We start from the raw sequence: 24,950 nt of genomic DNA, 5'->3' as shown, positions 1-24,950 counted from the left end.
TGCCCTCTCAGTGCGGAGGAGGCACAATGCTGCCTTAATGAGCAGACAGGCAGCAGCTTGGCTTGTCATTGTTTTGTCTGTGACCGTGGACCTTGTTCAAGTCCCACTCTCACAAGTCCTGGTCTGAAAACACAGTATGTTACAGCTTGTCCCACAAAAGTCTTGCAGCCCTTCATGGGCACAACTCTCGTACCCTTCAGCGGGAGTTTGGTGGTTAATACTCTCATTTTACAGATGGAGACAGAAAAGGCAAGTGTTTAACACCTACCAATTTTTGCTGTCCTGTGCCCATCCGTAGTGCTGGAGCAGAGCTGCTGAGGACAGCTGATGTGGTTGTGAGCGCTCAGCACCTCAGCAGATATGACTGTAGTCCCTCCAGTTAGCCAGCCAGAGAACAAGGGAAGGTTGACGTGACCATCTTATTGGAAGCTAAGAAATCACCAAGCCCTCTATGTCAGCTGCCTTGCACAGGGTCCTCAGATCTTGGTCCTACCCTCCTAACCAGTCCCCTTCTGATGCTTCACCCTGTTTGTCTCTAACACCTGTGTTTTCCCACTGGTAACAGCATTTTCCTGCCCATGGTGTAGCTCCATGTTGTAGTAAGACAGGTGGGAGTAGCCATACACTGTGCTAGCCTTTACCCCATTGGGAACAAAAACAGCCCAGGGCCTAGTGCTCCTCTTGTCTCCCTTATCTGAGTTATGCATTTGCAGTTGGGAAGCACTGAGCTCTTCACATTCTGTTGGTTTTGACCCTCTTAAAGCCAAGGAAGGAGAGCACTCTGTATTGCTGCTGCTGTGCTCTGGGTGTACCTCATTACTAAAATTTCGTCCTCTATTACATCCGACTTAACTCTTAAATCTCTGCCCACATTCTCCATCATACTCTTTTTTTCCAGTGTCTTTCACCCAAACCTCCAGTCTGAGGATAACATCCTCCTGGGATGGTGCAGCTTAGGGAAGCAGTTGGGTTGGCAATGCTTTTATATCGCCTGCCCAAATTTCTCTCCTGTACCTGTGCAGGTGTCTTTTCTGATACTGCTACAAGGGTTAGCATAGGCTGCCAAGACGGTCTATGGTTGTGGGGTTTGTTTTGTTGTTGTTTATTTTGAGTGTGTTTTGTTGTCGTTGGTTTTCTTACTATTCTTGACTCTAAATAAAGTCTTCAGTTTTCTCTTCAAATGCATCTTGAGCGTGAGCAGATGGGCAGAAGCTCAGGTGGAACTGGCACAAGCAAACCTTGCTCTCATGGGGGAAAGTTTCCCCTGTTCGGCTCTGGGAAACGTGAGCCCTTGAGCTCTGCAGCTTGTGAGCGCTGCTGCAGTCATCGTTTTATACCAGGTGTGAAACTGTGATGAAATGCTCTTTTTTTGTTCCCCTCCTCCAAGCAAAATCAACCTGCAGTTGTGTTGGGCTGTGAGAAGTTGGTTTACTGAATACCTATAGACAAAATTAAATAATGGTCTAAAATTAAAACAGGGCTCTTGTTTCTTAATTGTATTTTCTTTTCCTTCAAGCAACTTCATGGTTACTTTCCTTTTATACCTTTCTCTTTGGAGGAGCTGCTCTTACGACCCTGCAGAGTCTTTGAATAATTCTCCTTTGAATCGGTCCTCCTCGGTCAGCATCCCTAGTGATTCCTGCAGAAGCTTCAGACAGCAGCTTGGCCATGGGTAGCTGGTGACCTGAGCTGCTCATAGTGTTTATTTCACCTCAGCCTTGTCTTGCACTTGTGTGGTGCAGGTAGCATCTGGCACACGAGGACTCTGTTATACTGTGGTGGTGCAAGTAATCACTGTTGGTGTGCTTTGTTCTGCTGCAGGATTTTGTGATGGAGAAATAAGGAACAGTAATGCCTGTCTTTTTTTTTTTTTTAGTGATGTGTATTTCTTTTTTCCATAGCTTTGATGGCACCACAAGATTTGTGAAGGAACAATAACATGCTTTGATTGTAGGATTGGCTGCATCGGGCACCTCAGGGTACAAAGCTTTTCAGTGCAGGAGTCGGAGGCAGGAGAAGGGCTGTGAACAGGCAAGCATTAAACTTCACCTGTTGTTCATATTAGCCCTAGGATGTTCTGAGATTTTTTTTATATTTTTTTAACACTAAAGAGGACCTACATCAGAGCAACTATGTATGTTATAAAATGGATGAGCTTGGCCTCAGATGTTAATTACAATAATTGCAAAGCCTCTCATTTTCACGTTTTTTGTTGCAGATTGATGTCCTTAAGGCAGACGTGGAGAGCGCTGAGTGGAAAATTTTGGAAAACCTGATCCTGGAGGATGTTGTTGAGCAGATAGGACAGCTGGTGTTTGAGGTGCACATCCACTGGCCTGGGTTTGAGGTCAGCGGCAATGACAGCACCGTGGTGCGGTACTGGTACAGTCTGCTCCGAGAGCTGGAGCTGAAGGACTTCAGGCTTTTCCATACCTACAAAGACTTATCAAAACCACAGATTTTTCTGAAAAAGGAAGCCTTCAATGCTAGTAGCTGTTACACACTGAGCTGGGTAAATACAAGATGGAAATCACAGAAAGGAATTTATGATGTGTGACGGCGAGCCATCTGGCCACGTAGCGTTTTTGAAGAGGACTTTGGCGTCATTGGCTGAAGTTGCTAAATATGTACACAGTGACTGCTAACAAAATGGACCGCTTTTTATTTTTGTATGTTGTCAAAAGAACTGGCACTAGGGGAGAAGATACATGCTGCAAATTTGTATAGCAGTGTATTTGCCGGTGCGTACGCTGTCTCAGAGGACAGAGGTTTCTGTAAAGGTTTGTTTGGGGCAGCTGACAGCGTGGCTTTCCCAGGCTGCCCTGTGCCTGAGCGTGCTGGCACGGGGGGCATCTCTCTGGGCTGCTCGGGAAGCTCTGCTCACCCAGCCGTGCCAGCCCCCGGGCAGAACGGTGCTCACAAGCACGTGCCTTTCTCAGGAGGGTTCAAGTGTTACTTCTCTGTAAAGCAGTTGTCTTTGATTTGCACCTTCTTTACTTTGGCCTTATTTCCTATGGAACGAATTTTAGGCAGGAGCAGTATGTTCTCCAACCTACTGGCAAATTTCAGCTGAATTTGGCAGAGGCAGAAATCACCACCAAATTAAGTTCCTACCTGTTCTGTTGAGCAGCTTCTGAGTGCTCTGACTTGGGTTCTGCGGGAAGCGTGTTCAGTGCTTCACACATGTGAGATGGTGGGACAGAGAGACTCAGCCACAGGAAAAGCTGCCACCAGTGCTTGCCCTCCTCACCCTCTAGGGGCTTTGGCCACAGAAGACGGCTTCCCTAGAGTTTATCTGCTCAAAGAATATCATGTTTTAAATTACTCTTGCAATGGCTGTAGCAAATGGATTTTCATCTAGTGAGATACTTATTTAAAAGAGCTGAAAGTGAAATGAAAGTGAAACCTGCTCTTTTCTGTTCATTTGTTTCAAGTCTCAGGTGAATGTTTTGCTGTGTGCCTTCTCCATTGCTGTGTCGGGGTGCTGCGGCTGTGCTGGGGCACTGCGGGCTGGCATGTGGAATTTCTGCCCCCCATGCCCAGGAGCCAGCCTTGGCTATTCCCTGCGAGCTAAGGAATGGTGAGAGCTAAACATATATATATATATATAGCAAGTTGGGTTTTTCTTCTCTTTAAAAGAATTTTGACATTAAACTTTGCATTAAAATACAAGATGGCACTGCTTCCATGTCTCTGATATACGGCCTTTATAACTGTATTTGGTTTCCAACTTCTGCAGGGTGCAGTGTTCCTCTCCTTGGTGTGCCTCAGCCCAGCATTGTGCTCAAGTCTCTCTCTGTCCCTGTGTTGCTCCTTCTCTTGTAATCCTGGCATTTTCTTCTCTTTTCATGCCCTCCTTTCTTTTTTCACCCTCTCCACTGCCTCAGCTCCCACATCTGCTCCTTTCCAGAGCAGGGCCCTGCATTGGGCTCAACAAGCTCACAGGGTCTCAGCAAGCAGCCAGAGGGGAGGAAAAGAAAAAAATAAGTGTAGGAGCTCCTCCTTGCAGCCAAGCAAGTCAGCTTTCTCCCAGAGGAACTGCTTCGCCTCACCGGTGGATCGAGCCATTCCCCTCTCCATCCCCAGGCTTCGCCCCAAGCCAGGCATCTGCTCTCCTCCTCTCCCAGCTCTCTGAGGGCTCCCACTGCCCCAGGGCAGGCAGGGACCACTCTCCCCAGCAGTAACTGGTTCAGCTCTTCAGCTCAGCTCCCTTTCTCCCAGGACAGGATAGCAGGCAGGTGACCTTGCTGGGGTGACAGCCTTCCTCTCACAGCCCCAGCTGTGGGGAGCCACCTGTCCTGGCCCCAGAGCCCACCTCCCACCCAGACTTGCAAAGCCCATCATGGGGCTTGAGACTGCTGCAGTGAATCCGACTTTGAGCATCCCTGTTGACTGCACAGCCCGCAGACCCCAGGCTGCTGTGGAAGATGCAGGAAAAAAAACCCCTGCCTGCTTTGCTGATGAAGGAGTAGGGTGGTAAGGGGCTGGCGGAAATGGAGGGGGTTTTCATCTCTGCAGTGAAAGTCAGCTCTGTGCCCTTGTGTGTTCAGGTTTGTATCAGTCTTCCAAATCACATTTGAAATGTTAACTAAACGTCAACCCCTTTCTTTTATAACAAATGCACGCTGGTGTTCAATCTACCGCCTTTCAGTCACACTGACAGTGCCTTGTGTTGTATGGAGTCTCTGATTTACTGCCTCCCCGGTTCTATTTTCCTTTTAAAAACAAATCCATCTATTTCTTTAGTTACAGTAGGATTTCCGGAAGTGGAGTTTCATTCTCAAGGAACTTAATGTGAGCTTCTACACATCAAATGCCTCATTTAGGAAAGAAGGAGAATGGTGCAGCTGGACCGGGACTGCTGACCAGGTGATGATCCCAGCTGTGCCTGTGTTGGAAAATTAAGCAGTGGTAGGCAGTGTGCACAGGAACATCTGCCTGGTTAATTAATGAGATCCCGGGCACAATTTTGGCTCAGGCCATCTGGGACTCTCCCAGACAATTCCTAGGCACAGCCAAGGAGTCCGCCCAAGCCAAGGACAGCTTGGATGCAGTCACCTTGTTTGGGAAGCTGAAAGACATGGCCAGGCCGTGTTTCCCAGTTTGCCTCAAGGCTGGGGAATATCTCCTGGCACTGTTTTGTTTTCTGGTGCAATTTAACAAGAGCAAGTGCCAGGTTCTTCACCTGGGATGGGGTAATCCTGGTTATATGTACAAACTGGGGGATGAGAGGCTGGAGAACAGCCTCATGGAAAGACATCTGGGGATTTGGGTCAATGGCAAGTTGAACATGAGCCAACAGTGTCCCTGGCAGCCAAGAGGGTCACCCGTGTCCTGGGTGCATCCAGCACAGCATTGCCAGTTGGGCAGGGACGTGATTGTCCCGCTCTGCTCTGCACTGGTGCGGCCTCACCTGGAGCACTGGGTGCAGTTCTGGCACCACAGGATAAAAATGATACAAAGCTACTGGAGAGTGTCCAGAGGAGGGCAGCCAGGATGGTGAAAGGTCTTGAGGGCAAGACTTTCGAGGAACAGCTAAAGTCATTTGGTCTGTTTGGTGTGGAGAAGAGAAGGCTGAGGGGTGACCTCACAGCAGTCTACACCTTCCTCACAGGGGGCTTTCGGGGAGGAGATGCTGATTTCCTCTCTCTGGTGACCAGTGACAGGAATGAAGCTGTGTTAAGGGAAGTTCAGAGTGGACATTAGGGAAAGGTTCTTCACTGGGAGGGTGGTCAGTCACTAGAACAGACTCCCCAGGGAAGTGGCCATGGCATCAAGCCTGTCAGAGATCAAGGAGCGTCTGGACGATGCTCTAATTCAAATGGTTTAGTGTTAGATAGTCCTGTGAGGAGCAGGGAGTTGGACTTGATGATCATTATGGGTCCCTTCCAACTCAAGATATTCTAGAATTCTATAAACATAGCTTCTGTTTCTGCTGCTCAGCCCTGCAGCACTCAAGATGACCTATTGCACGTGTGTTAGATTCCCCATGTTCAAGACATTGAGCAAAGCGCTTTCCACATGGCCAAGCTACATACTGCTGTCCCCTGAGCCAGGTAATACACAACTCACGAGAACTGTGGCCTCTGAAAATGGGAAGGAAATGCCTTCTCTGTGACAGTCATGCTTGCTGCAACCCTCATACATTAAGCACTGAGATGTTTTAGCAATGAGAAGATTCATTAAAATGCAGGAGAGTGCCAGGATTTCCTAAAATGATATCTAGCTTGTTGGTGCAATCACACTTACTGCACCACAGAATGACTCAACTCCCATTTTTCAAATAATGGGGTGGCAAAAGCCCAGCTGCAAATCCTGATTTCTCAATAATGCATAAAATATGTGCTCTAGGACTGCACAGGTTTTTCTTCCTGATTAGTCTTAGAGTAACTAGCCTAGTAGCCTATTATCAGTTGTTTAAGAAACCAATAAATAGAGGTTAAAAAACGCATTACGTGATCTCTCTCAGGTGTTAAAATTCCGAAGGGATGCACGGCTTCCATGATTTATTGCCCTGAAGAAAAAATGGTGATGTTTATGTAATTTATAGAAATGGAGTGGAGGTCCATCCTGTTTTTTCTTTAAGACAGAGAGTTTAGTAAACCCTCAGCTAATCTCTTGCTCAGGATTGCCAGGTAGTGTCAGGAACAATTCAGGCAAGAAAATATTCCAATAACTATGATAATTTTTAAGGAAACCTTATCTCAGATACAGGATAGATAAAAGCCATTTATCATCCTGGAGGCAGTTATGTGATATTATGGGAGAAAATGAACAGCTCATGCACTATCTGTGCCTTTCTACTTAGCGTATTTTAAAGTAGAGTTACAGCCTGCCTTGCTTTTGTGCCCTTACGCTTCTCTTTTATTGATCCCTTTTACCTGAAGGAGAGACTCTTAAATGAATTCAGTTCCCCTCTCCTAATGACTGGGCTGCCAGGTAGGGGCACAGGGCCAGAAGCCCTGGGTGAGTGTGTGTCCCCAAACTGCCATACCCGGGCACAACAGGCCTCTACCTGCTGCAGGGTCCCACCCTGCTCAGGCGGTATCTCCAGCCTGTTAGGGACAGTGCTGAGAAAGAAAGGCAGGAATGCAGGACTGCTGGCATCCACAGGCTCTCGCTGCTTCAGCCAGAGCTGAAGATCCACCAGCCACCTCCCCAGATTTACTGCTACGTGCTGGCTCTCAACCACGCCAGCTACTCTGGTGACATGTTCCTATGCGACCTCACCTAGGCGTTCCTGCTCCAGCAGGGGGATTGGACTAGATGATCTTTTGAGGTCCCTTCCAATCCCAGACATACTGTGATACTGTGACATGCCCACACGTTTGGCACCCATGTTTGAGCTTGTAGGATGGCTCCTTGGAGAGAGCATTGCTCTGACCAGGAGAAGCTCTAGAGGAGCTGTTGGAGAGACTGCGAAGCAGGTAAGTAGTTTGTTGAGATGATGTCCCTGCAGAAACCATGTGCCAGCGTTGTGCTCCACATCTCTTCCCAGATCAGACCTGCACAGAAACTGGGGTAGCTGCTCACTTCTCATTAAAACCAGTGTGGGCAGGGCATTCTCCCAGTATAGCCACATTCTGGAGACTAGTAACTGCATGGCCATGCCCAGGCAGGAAAAACAGGCCACTGGCCTGTCCTGGCTTTGCTAAACTGTTCCTGAGTATGCAGCCTGAGCAGCACCCAGCATTTCCTGCAGACAAGGCAGTAAAGCCTTTTCTTCCTTCTGGTTGGACTGAGAGATGACTCACCAGAGACCCGCTGTTGTGCCCTGCCCTCCACGGCATCTGAGGGCTAAAGTGAGACTTGTCCTTCAAACTCCTGCTGCCAGGAGCAGCATCCGAAGGTGCCTGGACCAAATCAAGGCAGGGCAGGAGCAAAGGGATCTGTTCATTCCAAATCATCAGGTGGCAGCTGCTAAATGTCTCTGTGGACTGACCTTCCACCAGCATGCTCAGTAATGAGCCTGCAAGAGCATTCATCGCAAAAAAGTGCCCTGTCCCCTTCCCCAAGCTGTATATCTGTACTATGCCATCTGCCAGGTGTTCCTGGCACCTTCTGCCAACCTGGATCTGCTCAGTGCCACTGTTATGGGTATTGTCCAACTCTGCTCTCAGGCTTCTGGCCCTCCATCCTCAGGTGCATTGGGCATCTCCCTGCAGGCATCCACATCACCTCTCCAGAGCAGCCAGCCCAATGCATCCACCCTGGCATCAAGTGAAACCTGGCCCAGGAGCCTCCTTACTGCCCCACCTCTGATTGTTCATGGTGGCCACAGCAGTCCCAGCCCCAGCTAACAAGGACATAATGACCAAGTCTCATTCCTGAAGTTGTTACGGCATTAGTTTGACACCTCCACCAGGAGATGTTTCAGCTGGGTCTAAAACGGATCTTTGCTGAGATGACCTGTGTGTAGCGGCAGTTCTATTTGCGCAGGTCCTGTGTAGGGATGAGGGCATTTCCCTTTCAGAAAGGTCCACAGGGGTTTATAAATCACACACATTTGCAAACCAGAATTTACAGGTGCTGCCTGTAACCTAGTAAAGATGAAGAGTAGGGACAGATTTGAATCCCTTAAACTATCACAGTTAACACTGCAACATGGGCAGAGGAGAGAGAGCATAGAGAGCCCACAGCAGCACAGAGGGGGACATGCTGGGACACTAACGCTCTTCTCCAGGGGAACCGGTCCCTTTCTGAACACCATACCGGCTTCCTTGGAGGTTCCAAAATTTGACCAAAAAAGGTCTGACTTACTAGCCTACCCCAAACCATGATGTTTATTGCGTGCACTTTTGGCCCCAGGCTTTGATCCCGCTGGTGACTTGTGAAGGGTTGTTCTTCACAAGTGCCTCTCAACTGTGAAAGATGAAAGAAAGCGTGAAGGGAACATATGTCTGGCCTTTCCTAGCAGATGCCAGGAAGATGTATCACCCAGTAGCACACCTGAAGAAACAGGACTCCTTCTCTCTGGTGAATTATTCAACACCTGAGACCATCTGGTTCATTCAAAAACTTTGATTTCATGAGCTTCATTAGCCACTCCTTTGCCCTTGAAAGGATCCTGAGGGTTATTCAAGTAGGAAATCACTCTTGATTTCTTCCTGCTTGTTAACACAATGTGACATTTAATTGCAGTCAGTAGAGACCTGGTTTAGTGCTGGTGGAAGCTCAGAGCTGACCTACATTTGGAGACATATTCATATTTGCCTCCTTCCACTGGCTTTCAGGGGCAGCATCTGCAGAGCAAACCCGGTACCTGAAGGGCTCCACTGGTGACAATGAATGGATCTCTTCCCTTCAATACAAGTCCCTGTTCATGGTGTAGTTTGACCTGCCTGTTGTAAAGGGCTTCACCTGGTTCAGAAAGAGACCTTTGCAGAGACAGCCTGTGCTGCATTCCCTTATCCTGATGGGCAGGACCTTACACAAGGAGAAAACAGAAGCCTGCTTTGTGCTGCCTAGAGAAGATGACTCAAATGTGAATACCAGTGCCAGGTCCCTGCCCTTTTTGGTGGATTACCACCATACCTGCTTGTTTTTCAGCAATTTCACAAAATAAAGTTCACTGGTGCACACTGTACAAAACTTTGGCAAGTAATTGAAATACTCCTGCATCTCAGCTATTATTTCCATCCCCACCCTCCCCACCCCCTCGACCCTCACCCCTCCTTCCAGCCCCCTCCCCCCACTTGAAATTCAATTTCTAAATCAAACACAAGCAATGTGCATCCACCTTCAGATCTCTAGAGTGGAACCACCACTACAGGTGCCACCACCCTTGCAGGGAGGTGGGGACGGCTGCCTGGCTGCTGTCAGACCTTGAATGCAGCAGCAACTGCCATGACCCAGCATCTGGAATATTGTGTCCAGTTCTGGGCCCCTCAGTTCCAGAAGGACAGGGAACTGCTGGAGAGAGTCCAGCACAGGGCAACAAAGATGATGAAGGGAGTGGAGCATCTCCCTTATGAGGAAAGGCTGAGGGAGCCGGGGCTCGGTGACCTCATTAATGTTTACAGATATATAAAGGGTGAGTGTCATGAGGATGGAGCCAGGCTCTTCTCGGTGACAACCAATGGTAGGACAAGGGGCAATGGGTACAAACTGGAACACAGGAGGTTCCATTTAAATTTGAGAAGAAACTTCTTCTCAGTTAAGGGTGACAGAGCAATGGAACAGGCTGCCCAGAGAGGCTGTGGAGTCTCCTTCTCTGGAGACATTCAAAACCCGCCTGGACCTTTCTTACTCTGTCTTCTTCATGAAGTGAAGGAGAATTGCTCCAAGACAGAAGAATTCAGCATCTAAAGATAATGTTATTCCACCTTTTTAATATTGGAAGGATTATGACCAAACGCAAACAAAACCAGCTCTCCCCCCATGCCCCAAGGTACTCCTAAAGGGTCAGCACCAGTGAGAGAAAGAGAGGAGCTTGCTGCAGAGCAGCTGTTCTGACAAAACTCAAGGTGGTTTTGAAAACTCCAGGGAATGGGGCTTACTGCTTTATCCTGTAAACCTCTGGCCTGACAACTGACTTCATTCCGAGTCCAATTTCCCTCTTCATCTCCTGAGCAAGCAATATTGGAAGTGATTACATTTTACAGAATATATACAGAGGAGCTGAAGGATTATAAGGATGTGGAAGCAAAACACAAACAACTACCCTGGATGAGCAAAATCATATATTTGTGGCAAAAATAGCCTGGTGCAAGCTGAAGTAGGGAGTTCAATTGTTACAGCTCTTCTAGCACAGAACATTTTTGCACATATATATATACATATATATATATATTTATTTTTTTTTTTTATGTTGGTTTGCAAGAGTTTAAGCTCCACTGAAAACCAAGCCTTATTCCACAACTGAAGTGGGGAGTTAAGAGCAACACACCAGCTGTGGGGTAATTACGCTTGGGAGAGCTGGAAAGCTTTGCAGCTCCCAGAACCACATCTGGGTAATAGTCAGCGGTCTCAAAGCTCTGTAAAATCCCTATTACTGAAAGAACTCCCTTGGGGATTTGTGCATTGTCATCCTTTCCAAATCAGAGGGTAGGCAGGCTCAGTTAGTCTTGACATCTTTCAGACCAACCCAAAAAGCCCAAGGCCTAATGAGAACCTCTTATTCTGAAGGGCAAACCCAATGCAACTGCTTTAACTTTTTAGCAGTCTCCAGCAGCATAACCTGCAGCAAGTTAAACAGACTTGGAAAGGCTCGATGCTTTTAGCAATTTAAGTATTTTAAATGTTCTGTCATACAATAAGGTCTGAGGTCAAACTTCCAGTGTACCTGGTGAATTTGGAGGTCCATGCCCTGTTGAAAACCATTGCAACTAAAAAGCTTTAATCTCTGCAAGGAACTTCAGTAAACATAACCCTACTGCAAGCAGCTTTCTCTGAGTGCTGCAAGACAGCCGTGGTGTGTCTGGGTTTTTTTTAACCAGCAAGTCTGACAGAAAAGACATTTTACTGCAAGATATGAGACTTAAATTTTGAGTGTATGCTCGTGAAGTCAACCTACAGTAGCAAACCACTAAGCAGTCTCCAGAGGAACAACCTCCCTGGCAACTGATTTTTCAAGTGTTTAAAGTCTTCCAAGCAAAACTCCCCTCCCTTCTCCGGTCTCCGCGTGTTCACCCTCGCACAGGCTGCCGGTCATATGGAGCCTTCCTAGCAAACACAAGCAGGAGTTTGTAATGACCAGCTGGCAGAAAGAAGGAAAGTACATTGTGTTACTGGGCTGCTGAGCTGCAAAGCTTACTGTTTAAATCAGCCTTTAAAGACCACAGTGTTAAAGGGTATATTGAACATCTGCCTGTTGATAAAAATTGGCTTTTTTGCAAGACAATCCTAGACGTTTCTGGCTATACAATAATTTAGATATTTGTTCCTAGTATTGAGGGCAAAGACTGAGCAGACCCATCTTAGGACAGTTATAAACTCTGTTCAAGGCAGATGCCAAGACCATCTGCTTCAAGAAAGCCGGCCTTCTTAGCAGCAAGTTGCATAAGGATATGTGGGATACTTCCCCCTCTCGCTTATGAAAAAGGTCCAAGAAAAAGATGGCACAAGGCCAAAGGAACTATCAAGTTTCCCCGGCAGAACTCCAAGAATGAAGAAGATAGTTCACTTATCTGCAAAACCCTCACTGTAAAAGTGATTGGTATTAATAAAAGCGGCAATATATTGGCACATCGTTTCTGAAAGTTACAGATGCATGATCAAGGGCAAGGAAATTATAATGCTGTGACAGCAACCTGGCACTGGGGGTTGCGCACAGTCCTTCCCGGCAGCGCGACACGCTGGCCTCCAGCCCTCCCAAGTGGCTCCTTGAGGCTTGAATCACATTGCACTCTCTGCCTCATGTTAGAGGAGAGGAAATTTGGGAAGTCAAGACGCTCTTCTCTTTTCTCCCACCGCTGCCTTTTCCCCAGCTCTGTCTGCTCACACGCCAGGCTCAGCCTAGGGGTCTCAGTCTAGACTTGTTCTAACTAACATTTTTTACAGAGCAGTTTCTGGTGAAACATGAAATTGGGAAGATAAAGAGAACATGATTCGAGTTAATGAGCCCATCAAGAAGTCTTTTCCCAGGTGGCTGCTGGAGAGACAAGCCCAGACTCGCACCACAGCATCTACCCTCCTGCACAGCAAACTCGCTGACAACGTGAGCTCTGGAGTTGGCAACTCTCAAGCTGACAAGAGGGAATTATCCTCAGAAAAATTCCCTCTACAGGCTTCAGTGCAGATGTGAGAAATTCCACAGAAGATTAACATGGTGACCAACAGCAATGGACAAAGGATTTTATCTGAAAGTTTCTATGGGAATTTTCATTCTGAGCTTATTGCAAACATTTGATCCCAATTCATCAACTCCAGCAGAACTGAGTCAACTTTTCTTTTTTTCCTCCAAAGACAACACGCAGCATATTACTACACAAGTTTATACACTTATTTTTATACTTTATATATACTCAAGTTCTGCCTGGTAGGTGACACATGGAAAAACACAGTCCCAACTACAGAGCCAAGCATTTTGTGTATTATGATTTAAAGGCTTTTAAGCATTTGGGAAAGGTAATTCTGGTATGGAAGCTAATATATCATCCTTTGAGAAGTTTTTGTATCTGCTCTATTCCCCTTGTCCTGCCCAATTCCCTGTACTTACAAGCTGTTAATGGTCAGGGCACACTGCCACATATCCATTTAGGAAATGAATTTGCAGGAAGAAAACCTTTCTAAATTATTTCAGGCCAGTTTCTCCTGCAGCAGCACCCATGGCACGGTGCTCACCAGAGCTCAACTCCCAGCTCAGGGGCTGAGTCGTCCCTGTGAAAAGAACCACGTTGGAAATCTGGCCTCTGAGGTGGAAGCAGCTCAGTGCTACCTGCAGCCTGAAGAGCCCAGAAACAACAGCAGCCTCTTCTCTCCTTGCAGAGGCGATGGTCCTCAGGACACTCCGGAGCGGCTCTGGTCTCTCACTCCAGGCTCCACCATGTGCTATCTGAGCACTTGCAAAGGTACCAGCCTGGGCAATACCCAGTTACCACCAGCACACCACTGGTGAGAACAGCCCACAGTTTTTCAGGTACACAAGGCTACCAAGATGGGAAAGTAAACAGAAACACAAACTTGGTGCAGATACACAATGGCACAAATGGACAGTGAAAGACTCTCAAGCTCAGCTTTAGATAGTTGGTCTGAAAATGCTTCATGTTCACTCAAAAGGGCCTAACTTCAGCAAGTATTCATTGAAAGAATGGAACTGTCTTCCACAACAGGAAATTAAACAAAAGCCCCAAACAAAACCAAAACCAACAAAAACGCCACAAAACATCCACCCTGTTTCCATCTATCTGCACAATTTGAGCTTCTTTGCATCTCATCTATGGAAGTGCCGTATCTTCTCTCCTGCTGTCAATTAAGGCAATTACTCCTTCGCTATTGTTTATAATTGATCAGCAGTGATTGCATTTATAGTAAAGAATATAGCGTAATTCAAAACTGTAATTAAAGACTGATCAATAAATTGGTGCATGTTCCTATTTCCATTATGTGCTCAAAAAGAGAGTGGATAGGGAATCAAAAGGATTTTTTTTCTCCTGCTTTCAGCTTGTTTAGTTTTATATGAACAGTGCAAGAGAGTAAGTTGATCTGAATGCTGGTACAACGGCAAATTACAATACCAAATGGTAAGAAATATCTTATATGGAGACTGCTAGACAGAAGAATAGAATGAAGATAAGCAGACTTTTTATAAAAAGATTTATTAAAAATAAGTCCTTTAAAGAGAAAAAGTGTGACATATATACACTAAATTGTCAAAAACTTTATGGGGCTTATAGTACAATGTATTCCAAACTGAAAAAGAGACCTTTTTTTTTGTTTTTAAAATAGGTCATACTTATTGGAACATATCAGCATATGGGAAGAGGAAAAACAAAAACAACACTTAACACACAAACAATACAAGCAAAATCTTGAAATTGACGAGTAGTTGTGTGATCAGCATGATGCTATTGTTAAATATAGACAGAAACCAAGAGTTTATGAATAGAGTCTTCAGTTGATACAGTTTAATCTGATGACTGCTAGCTTCTGATTAGTTCTTCATTTCTACTGTGAATTAACAGATCTTCGCAAGTGGGTTTGTGTACTATAAAGGTAGAAGTATTTGGGGGACAACAAAATACCACCCAAAACCAGGTAAACAAATGCATCTTTTCCAGCTCTGTTGCAGCAGGTATCAAAGATTTCTTTTAGGGAAGAGAATTATACACAATTGCTGGTTTTATCCTTTAACTCCCCACATCTCTGACAGCCAGAACCACAAAAATAGTTTTTCCTAAAATTCTTTTATTTTACAAAAATGTTTTGCACAAAAAGTGACATGACAAACTAATACTTGATTCTGCATGCTTCAGATGACGTCAGCTTCTCATACTCAGAGGTCGTATTTAGAGCTATATCCTTTCAGTTGTGTCTTCTGATGATTTACCATCTTTAGTGCGTATATACAGCCAGCTGAGAACTGCAGTATTACAAATGTCTACCCACCCTTACAGCAGAATTCACTCTAGTCTCAGATGCACGCAGGACTTACATCTTCCCATCTTTGTAGCATCCTCTTTAGTCCCATAGTTTAATAAGGCCATCCCAGCCACACGTAATGACTTTAGATGTTTCGTGTGGGTGCCACACCGCGCCAATACAGACTTTATCATGTGCTTTTAATCTGCTGTAGAGTTTTGTTGTCTTCCAGTCCCAGATGTTAAGTTTTCCATCTGCATCTCCAGATATCACATAGCTGTATTAACAGGATAAAAATTAAAGCTTTAATCATGTGAAGACTGCTCGTATTATAATACTTTTACATTGAGCAATGGAAAAAAGCTTCACCCAGTGAGCTTCTGCAAATGCACCTACCACAGAATTAGCATTCACGATGTGCTCTGAAGCACTCGAGTCCTGCAGAAGGTGATTCATCAACTGCAAGGTAAATGTGCTAAGCAATGCGATTATACCATACACTGTGTTACTGGAACTAAAGAGAATACATCAGCAAAAGAGAAAGTGCCAGAAGTTTGTCTAAAATTTACAGACACTTCTCTCTGCTTTTTCCTCCAGGTTTGCTGAAGTTATTCTCCAGTTTTTATAGTAATTAATATCTTATGTATGTACAGTGGTAAATGTATGAGCATATTACTGAGCAAATAGGATAAAAAAAGATGGTTCTCTGAACCATCTATGAGGATACCCGCATTGGATCTGCAAATTGGGAAAGCTGGGCAAGTGCAAATCTCAGCTACTCTAGACGAGTGCATAGTGCGGGAACAGAGCCTGAAGGTTCCTGGGGAAACTGCTGCAGACCATGAGCAAAAAGAGACAGAGGCAAGTCAGAGTGGAAGCCTCCTGTGGTGCACCAGGGCTGGGCAGAACAAGGGGACACTCTGGACAGTTCAGCAGCAGCGAAGATCGCATTTGCCAAACAGGGAATCTGGACCACGTGGACTGTTTTCTAAGTGTTGCTCGGAGCAGCCACTGAGTATAACTCAGTCCCATCAAATGACAAGAGCAAACTTGTCATTTTGCTCCTTGGCTACAGAACTCTGTCTGATGCTGAGTTAATAGGATGGCTGTCCATCAACGAATGTTGCAGAGGATTTAAACAGAAATCTAGGGTCTGTGCCGACAAGTTTTAAGATGAAGCTCATTCCCACAAAAAACTTACCTCATATCAGGTGAAAAATCCACTTGACAAGCGTAGCCAGCTACCATGTGGCCTTTGAAAATTTTCTTTTTGTTTAATCTGAACCTATTCTGAGCTCCAAAAATCAGAATTTGGTTATCCATCGACTGGCAAGCCAACCATTTCCCTATAAATGCAATAAACAAAGGTGGTATGAGAGTGTCACTTCTGAAGAAACAGACTTAGCTGGAAAGTTTTAAGAGATTTTTATAACTTTTCTTGCACTTTTATAACTTTTCTTCTTAATTCAGGTTTTCATTATCTATCAGGGTTCTAGGTAGCAGCTGATACTGCTTTTGTCTGGTACAACTGCCAAGAGGCAAAACATTATGTTTGACAGGATTTGGGATGCCTGTTCCTAGAAAATGCAATGGCTGTTATAAAAATGTGCTGCATCAACCCCACTGATTTACCGAGAAATTTTTAAACTACTGAGTAAGATTGCTGGTGCACTTAATCTAACAATCCCCATGAGGTAAAAAAACCCATCAAGCTGCAATCTATTTGATTACCTGTTTTGTAGGTACTTTGTCACCTTTTATGTTCTTTATGGGAAAAACAGGTCTAAGGTAGACTCAGGAGTTTGAAAATATATAGATATATTTGGAAATATTTTGTATTCTCTGCCCTAATACCATACGATTTAATAAAGACATTTTAGTGAGAGAAAAATCCCAGGCTTTTCTAATCTTAACTCTGCCTCATTTTGCATCTTGCCAATGCATTAGCTCCTGCCTGAGAATCCAGTAAAGATGATGTGCTACAGAACACCAGAAACTTTTGTCCAGAACTCTGCATATCCTCACTGCCTTCATAGTGTTTTAAGCACACATAATAACATAAAATGTGCTGATGATTTCAGCAACCACCTTGGCATTTGAGTATTTTCTTCAGTGTCCCAAAGAAAAATATCAAGTATGTGTCTCAAACGCATTATTCTCCTCTTCTACATTTTAAAAGGTCTGTTGCCTGCATCACTCAGGAGGAAAATTTTAATTAAGGAGATTTGTAAATCAGTGCCCCTAAACAGAAAAGTTCCACATCTGTAAAACTTTAATTTACTTCTCTTTAAAGGATTCATTTAACTCCAAAATGATGCATGATGTGTCCAGCACAATCTGTAGCATCACTATTCCAAAATCACTTGTTTTGTGCAATATTGAACTACTGTAGGTCAAGATAATGTTAATGTGACATGTGATGTCTTGAGCTGAAAAAATGACTCTAATTCATCCCTAACATCATTTACTGTCTCATCTTGGAAATCAAATACTCAAATGCTGGCCAGCCAGAACTGGAAAAAGAATGAGAAATCCAGTACTTCAGTGTAGAAGAATGAGATAACTGAAAAACTGGATCAGAATACAGCAAGCTGAACAATTTCAGAAACAGGAGTTGAAACAGCCAGCCTAGGAAGCTAGTATTTTAAAATGTGGCTCTCCCTTTCTCTAGAACCTTTTTATATTAGAACCCCACTTCTATTATTACAAATAAAGTATTTACACAGCTAAGCAAACACAATTTGGTGCTGATAGCTGGCTGTGCAGCAAGCGGATCAGCGACTACTCAGCATAATGCAAATGTTAACTGTAAATCTGGAAACACCCTAATAATGTTGACACTGAAGCTATTTAATTTTGGCCAACACAGATAACAGAGATTTTGTCTGTTAGAAGGATTTTCACTGATTACCAGAGGCACTAAACCTTTATCCTTCTTCAGTTTGATACTAATTGAAATTAGTAAACATAAACATCAGTGAAACATTAACATACAGAAACACTGAGATAACTTGGGATTTCTCTTACGCAAATTATTTGGGCTACATTCAGAACAGAAAGGAACAGCATTAACATGATTATGTAGAACATCAGTCTCTGCTTTAACGGTGGCACCATAAGGACTGCTGAAGTTGCTTAGTACTTTGCAGCCATTGTCAGTTCCCACCATTGTTTCTCTTGATATTATAAATACAGCAAAGGGCACATCAAAGCTGTATGAAAAGAGTCCTTTTGCCCTGTCTGGATGAAGGTCTAAATTTAAATTAATACAGTTATCCTAATATAACCCCTCATTTTAACATACTTCTTGAGACTTTTAAATCAAAACCAGATCCAGTCCAGCCTTGTAATAAATACACACAGATTTGGCGCAGGAGGGTAGTGTGGGGTAACAGAGGATGCAAAACGGCAACATTACAGTGGTATAATCAGTAAGACATGCCTACGTAAACCACGCATAAGGCGGCAGTGAAGCGTTAACGTACCATTTGGAGACAGAGTCACGGCTGGCATCGAATGCATACTTGGCTCAGCTATGTACTTGAAGTCTACAGGAATGTCCCTGCAAAAGGAAGAAGTATGTGTTTTATGAAGACATGCAGATGTTCCAAAGGGCTGCCTCCAGCCAGCTGACTTACTCAGCCACTGAACCACGGGAGTGGATGGTGGTGTCCAAAGGCGGAAAGTGCAAAAGCTCAAAAATATTACAAATGCCCACCTGGAGAGCTCCAGAGGTGGAAACTTTTACAGGATAACCTGATACAGTGAATTTACCCCAATCAAATGACCCAGAGTCTAAATCACAGTCGTAATTCCAATTGTTAGGAGCTGTAGCGCAAAGACACTCTATTGCCTCCAGTTTAACTGCAGGTCTTACAAAATCCTTATATGGGTAGCAAGAATAGACTGATATATGCATGTGTCTTAGTGGAATGTCTTACTGACTTGAGTTTTGTTGTAATAGAATATTTCTGTCTTTTAAAGAAAAAAAAAACACTCCCTCTCGTGTCTCTGACGATGCCTTTTTCCTCCTGCTCTCCCCAAATGCGATGCCAAACAATTCTAAATGTTCACAGCTGAACTGTGAACTCCTTGGTCTTGATTCCATACAGGACAGTGCCCATATATGTTAAGAACACATCCTGTCCTATACAAAGGCATGTGGGCCTAGGGACAAAACAAATACAGTCTAATCCTTACTCCACGGCACTTTCATTTGGTTTTGACTATATAAATTGAATTACTAACGGACTATGCATATTCACAGTACTGCTCATATCCTACATTAGAAGGCTGGTAAAAAAAGGCAGGCATGCACGTGTCTCTCTCATTAAGCAAATAAAAAATCTCCAGCAGAAAGCAGACTTGATTAACGTATTCAGCAGAAAACACATGCACACTGTTCTGTAGCAACATTAATTAATACAAAGGAGATGGTCACGGCTTCTTTGTTTAACTCACACAGTAGAAGGGTTGTTGGAACACTATCGGAGCAGGGAGCATGGGTGGCTGCCTTGTACTCACTGACTGAGCCTTCCTGGATGGCAATACAGTCAACATCAGCAAGGTAATTACAATTTTATTTTATTGTGGAGTAAGTCATTTTCCATCATGTTGTGTTAAGCAACATGCACATGGGTGGCAGGGTGAGAAGCTGCTCTGTTGTCAGGAAGCAACAAAAATGCTCCTGTGAGTTAAACGTTAAAATCAGAATAAGAAGGGCAACCCACTTAATACACTCTGTGCATAAGAGCATGTGTGGGGATAACCAGCATATAAACAGGCAGACCTAAGACTACTGTTGGACAGTAAATCTGTAAAGGATTAACAAAAACTCTCTGTAATCTCTGAGGCTGACCAATACATCAGCACAGGGAGTGCAGCCGCTCATGCCCCATCCTACCCTTTTGCATCAACACCCAAAGAGCTTCAAACCCCACCAGCAAGAGGACACGAGGGCATTGCAGCAGCAAGGCCAGATGTCCATCAGCTCCTCATACCCAACACTCCTCAGCCCACCCGTTACCTGGAGTCCTCCATGCCAGGTACAAGCGATCCCATTGGAAGCCCCATTAAAAGAAGTTGCATCACAAAAGATGCATCTCCAATGCTGAATTGTACTGCAGTGAGAAATTTAAATGCCGCACAGGTTGTGCTCCCTTTACAAATGCAGGCAGGCTCATCTGCTGGAATTTATTCAAGACAGCTCTGCTTTATGTTGAAACATACCAGACATACAGAGGACAACCGCAGGATACGCTGCGTTAAACTATTAGGTGGAATAAAGAGATATTAATACATTTATGTTTCATACTTGCTTCCAGTCAAATTGCTAAATAAGTAATATCAGCCTGCTCCTTTAAAAATACTTTAAAAAAATTACAAAGAAAGATGCTGTCATGGTTGCTTGACCTCAGAACTCATCTGATAGATTGTTTGTCGAAATTTTTAAAGATCTTCAAGTCCTTTCCCCACTTCACAGCATTTCAAAGGCTGAAGTGTTTTAAATATCAAAAGTTGTACCTGCTAGCCAAGATTTAGAAATGTGATACTCTGAGGTTCTAATACAACTTCTTCCTCAAGCAAAAGAGAGAAAAATCTTTCTAAAGAAAGAAGAAAAAAAACCCCACCAAAAAATCCACCCAAAACACAAACAAACCAAAAAAACCCACCAAACCCAACTCAATCCAATTTCAGATTATGCACATCATGAAGAGCTCTCTCAGGAGACTGCAGTATCTTTACCAGGAATGATGGAGAGAAAAGGCCTGGTGAGGGGTATAGCTCTACACAAGCCTCCTCAGGCTGTCAGGATTAACAACTAAGCTACCACTCTACCATTCTTGCTTTGCTGGCTGACTCAAAGGTAAAAAGAAATAAAAGCCTCCAAGGTCAATTGCCCAAATTGTTTCACTGATTATCCATGCAGGATAGACGCATATGAAGCAGACAAAATAACATTTTGCATTTCTAGAAGAAATAACACAGAATATGATACTCATGCCCACTTTAATATCACTGCTGTAATGATATAATCACACAAAATGCAAAAGCAGACAAATTTTAGAGTACTCTTATTAAGGCTCCTAAAGAAACCATTTAATCTGCAAGAGTCTGTGCTATACTTGCAGTCTGAACTTTCAGCAACCAAGCAGCTGCAATTGACTGTACAGCACAGGATAATCTGCGCATGGGATGAACTCCTGCAGAAAGGAGATTTTAATTCCTAGGGGAGAAGTTGCTCACTGTGATGAAGTCTGACACACATCCCATTACCAGCTCTGGCCAAGTCAAAGTGTTTACAAAACATGCTACAAAATTCCTCTAGACAATTGAAACTAAGCAATTAGACCAGCTTTAATTACTGACTTTTAAGGCCATACTCATGTCATAATTACTTCTGCCTCATTTCTGTAGGATACTGAAGAACTATTGTGCTGAAGAATGTATCAAGAAACATGCCAAAAGGTACAGTAATCAAATCAGTTAAGTTGCAAATAATTTTCTTTATGAACTTGGAAAAAAGGATTTCAGGTGCAGCATGAATTTGTTATGGAAGTTTTCAAGCTCCAAAAGCTTCTGTAATGAACACATTAACTTAGTTTTAATGCATTGTAAAAATCCAGATCTTGAAATTATAGATATGCCTACAGACCAATTAGCATATTTTATGGTAGGTTGTGGAGAAAGGTTTTCAAGTAGAAATGCCTAGGAAGACAGCATTACCTTTTCCTTTTATTAAAACCAAAAAAGTCCTTGATGATGGTATTAAAGAACATTGCCTACAGTTGAGTTCCCTATTATCTGAACAAGGGAGCTCTTCAGTGTACAGCAACCTCAGTACAGATTTTTTCCTTCAGAAAGAAAAAAAACCTTCTGCTACTGAACAATCAGGTTGCGATGTTCCCATGCCAGAACCTTTTTGCCTTTCCTTCTCTTCCCCACAGAGTGATTAAATCCACCCACTTCGCTATTTATTTCAGCCATCACCACAAAGCTCACAAAACAAGGCCAATCCATTCCCAAGGAAATAACAGATTTCTGCAAGTGAGATCCTCCTCCCACTCGCCAGAGAGAAGACATTTCTTAGCAGCTATGGTATTGTAAAGATTTTTCTTTTAAGGAGCTCCGTAAATACATGGGTCTAATTATGAAGTACTGAACAGAGGCTCTCTCAGAGAGACATATGGTGACAGCATTGCATGTCTAGCCTAAGCCTGGGTTCCCAGACTTTGGTCATTACCACTGCTGCTATTGGCAATGATAGCAGCCCATCACAGACATGCTGAGGGTTTTGCTGGCTGCTTGGGTAACATTCAAATACCACAGATTGGAGTCTCTTGTCTAGGTTTTAGGAAAGGGACTGATTAGTCACAGTGCTGTCAAACTAGCACCCGTATTGTGCAACAGCTTTGCATGTGTGAACGGCAAAAGGAAATGGATACCTAAAGATATAGGAGTGATTATTTAAAATATAAATTTGAAATCCTAGAGAAACGTTAAAAGTTCTAAGGTGAAAAATCTTAGTACCTAGGACCTTGTGGAAAACGTTTCAAATAGGAGAGATTTGTTTTCTCCCCAGATATGTTAAAAATTGGAAGCCACTTAAAATGATGTTTCTTACGACTTTTTCTTGGACAGACTTTCGCTTTCCTGTCATCTACTGTATTCATACTGTGGGTACCAATGACTGTCAAAAAAATCCAGACTACCACAAAATCAGAAATGAAGCTACACTAAACTAGCTGTCTTATGCATGGGTCAAATATTATATAATACTATGCCCATCCAAGTTCAAAGCCTTCAAAAATGGCACACATTAATGTAACAGACTTTTCTTTCAAAGGTTAATTTAAGGGCTAATACACCCTTGGGGAAAAGAGAGAGAACAGAGGTCACTAACTGAGTGAAGTGTGCTTCAGGTTGACTGGGCTGTCTTTTGCTTTCTTTAGGGAAAGAAGAAATCTATGAAGTGTCTTGAGCATTAAGCCAGAATAGGCTTTGAAGCTAGCTCCTTCTCAGTTAGCTAGAGCTCAGTACACTCCAGTGTCCTGTGTACTATGGATACTTTCAAAAATAAATTATCTTCTCAGTTTGCTCATAATATTATTTTAAAATGCAAAATTTTAAACTTACCATTCCCAGACTCTTAAACTCTTGTCATCAGATGTACTCACAAACCTTCTATTTTCATCCACAAACACAATGGTGTTGACAGCTCCCAAATGCCTATCATATTCCTGCACAATCTCACCACTTCGAATATCCCACTACAAATAAAAAAGTCAGAATAAGACCTTGTTTTTGTACTAAATATCAGAATTTTTAGAGGAAGGGATTAAGTAGACATACCTGCACAATTTTCTTATCTGACATCCCTGCCACAAAGAGATTTTGTTTATCTTCATCAGGATTGAACTTGACACAATAGGGAACTTTCCTGTTTGTGAATCTTGAAACACATTGCCCTGCAACAGACAAGCCATTCATAGTGTGTCAGGTTGGAAGCTCTGCGGGCTGATTAGTTCTTTGCAGATATTGATAAAAAACATTCATTTTACTTCTACATTAGTAACAGCAGAAAATACTTGTTTTTAAGCCCTTGGGGGGATTACAGGGTAGAATTTACCCTGCTCTTTGATTAGACCTTCTTTCACATGTTTGTATGCACACACCTGTATAAACACATACATGTGCAAACTGTTCCATACCTTTATTACAGCTTTACAAACAATATAACTGCTCAGTACCCTGTATATCATCAGGACGGTCAGCAAATCACAAGCTGACCACAGATTTTGCAAAACATCATCTACTTAGGATGAGACGTCTTCCTGGCAAGAGACTTAAACTCTGGCAAGAATTCCTCAACCTTACGCCTAGACAAGGGTAACAGTAATCCAACTGCAAAACAAAACAATGACCCTTCTCACAGCCTCAGCCCTAAGTACCCTGACTGCATGTTACCCATAACCTGCACGAGCCTGTTTTAATCCAAGCTCAACAGATTTTTAAACAGATGTCTAAAGAACTGAGTTCAGACCAAAGAACTTGACTTCTGCCTTTCTGTCTGTCACCTGTATGAGACCAGTGGCACTGCTAACCAAGAAAGCCAATGTCTTTTTCAAACATGGAGACTCCTTGCCTTAGGAACAGACTTCCGTTTAAAAGAATACTGGCAAAATCTATCCTTTTTAGCTTAAGAAACTACTTGAAACAAATGTTGTAGACCATGTTCCAGGCAGTTCTGCAAGAGCATCAGACCTACCACTCTCCACTCCCTATACCAGCAGCAAAATTTCCACCACCTTTTCTTATTTGTAGTGCTCTTCAAGTTCAGGTTAACTGAAAGATCAAGTGAAATGATTCTTCTAAATTAAGCATATTTAGGTGTAAAGTGTGATTTCATTACTTAATTTTACACCTGTAAATATGCAATTAACCAATTGGGTAAATTTTTGACTTTTTGCTGAATACTGTTCTAGCATTACAAATACCTATCAAACTTCTCAAACAAAAAGGTATATGAAATACAGGTATACAGGTAGTATCAATTGCATCATTAGAAATAACAAAACATTTCAGAAAAAGAGAATTCATCCTGAATGGCATACTACAAGACGATATTAAGGACAGTTGGAAAAACCTGACTGATAATATATATTGATATTTACTATTAATTAAACATAGTGCCAAATAGCACTGTCTACAAATACAAGCCTACCTGTTTCAGTGTCCCAGAGTTTGAGATAGCGGTCATATGCAGCACTAAGAAACCGAGTGCCAGCGTTATTAAAACAGATGTCTCGAACAGCTTTACTATGTCCTACGAGGTAGAAAAAGTATGATGACAAACTCATGCACTCATGATTAGAATTAATGTTGTTTGTGGTGGTGTTTTTTTTTAAAATATTATTAATGTTAAATGC

General features: G+C 43.3%; 2 protein-coding genes across 2 annotated transcripts in view; one reads left to right on the top strand and one right to left on the bottom strand.

Moving 5' to 3' along the window:
• METTL24 (methyltransferase like 24) overlaps positions 1 to 2,557 on the top strand; it is a gene marked incomplete at both ends in the record, with an annotated part of 48,899 nt that extends 46,342 nt beyond the window's left edge. The window contains one exon of the mRNA XM_080341409.1: positions 2,219 to 2,557. Within this exon, the coding sequence (XP_080197535.1) occupies positions 2,219 to 2,557 (339 nt within the window). The remainder of the gene's footprint in view (positions 1 to 2,218) is intronic.
• Positions 2,558 to 14,251: 11,694 nt separating this feature from the next.
• The window catches only part of CDC40 (cell division cycle 40), a gene marked incomplete at its 5' end in the record, with an annotated part of 39,455 nt that continues 28,756 nt past the window's right edge, over positions 14,252 to 24,950 (bottom strand). Inside the window, 6 exons of the mRNA XM_080340864.1 lie at positions 14,252 to 15,298; positions 16,223 to 16,367; positions 18,507 to 18,583; positions 23,158 to 23,291; positions 23,374 to 23,489; positions 24,746 to 24,847. Of these exons, the coding sequence (XP_080196990.1) occupies positions 15,121 to 15,298; positions 16,223 to 16,367; positions 18,507 to 18,583; positions 23,158 to 23,291; positions 23,374 to 23,489; positions 24,746 to 24,847 (752 nt within the window). The 3' untranslated portion in view covers positions 14,252 to 15,120. The remainder of the gene's footprint in view (positions 15,299 to 16,222; positions 16,368 to 18,506; positions 18,584 to 23,157; positions 23,292 to 23,373; positions 23,490 to 24,745; positions 24,848 to 24,950) is intronic.

Source organism: Nesoenas mayeri, assembly GCF_963082525.1.
Source record: "Nesoenas mayeri genome assembly, chromosome: 3".
Lineage (NCBI taxonomy): Eukaryota > Metazoa > Chordata > Aves > Columbiformes > Columbidae > Nesoenas > Nesoenas mayeri.
Note: the sequence above shows the minus strand (reverse complement) of the source record. Positions and strands in the feature narration are given on the sequence as shown.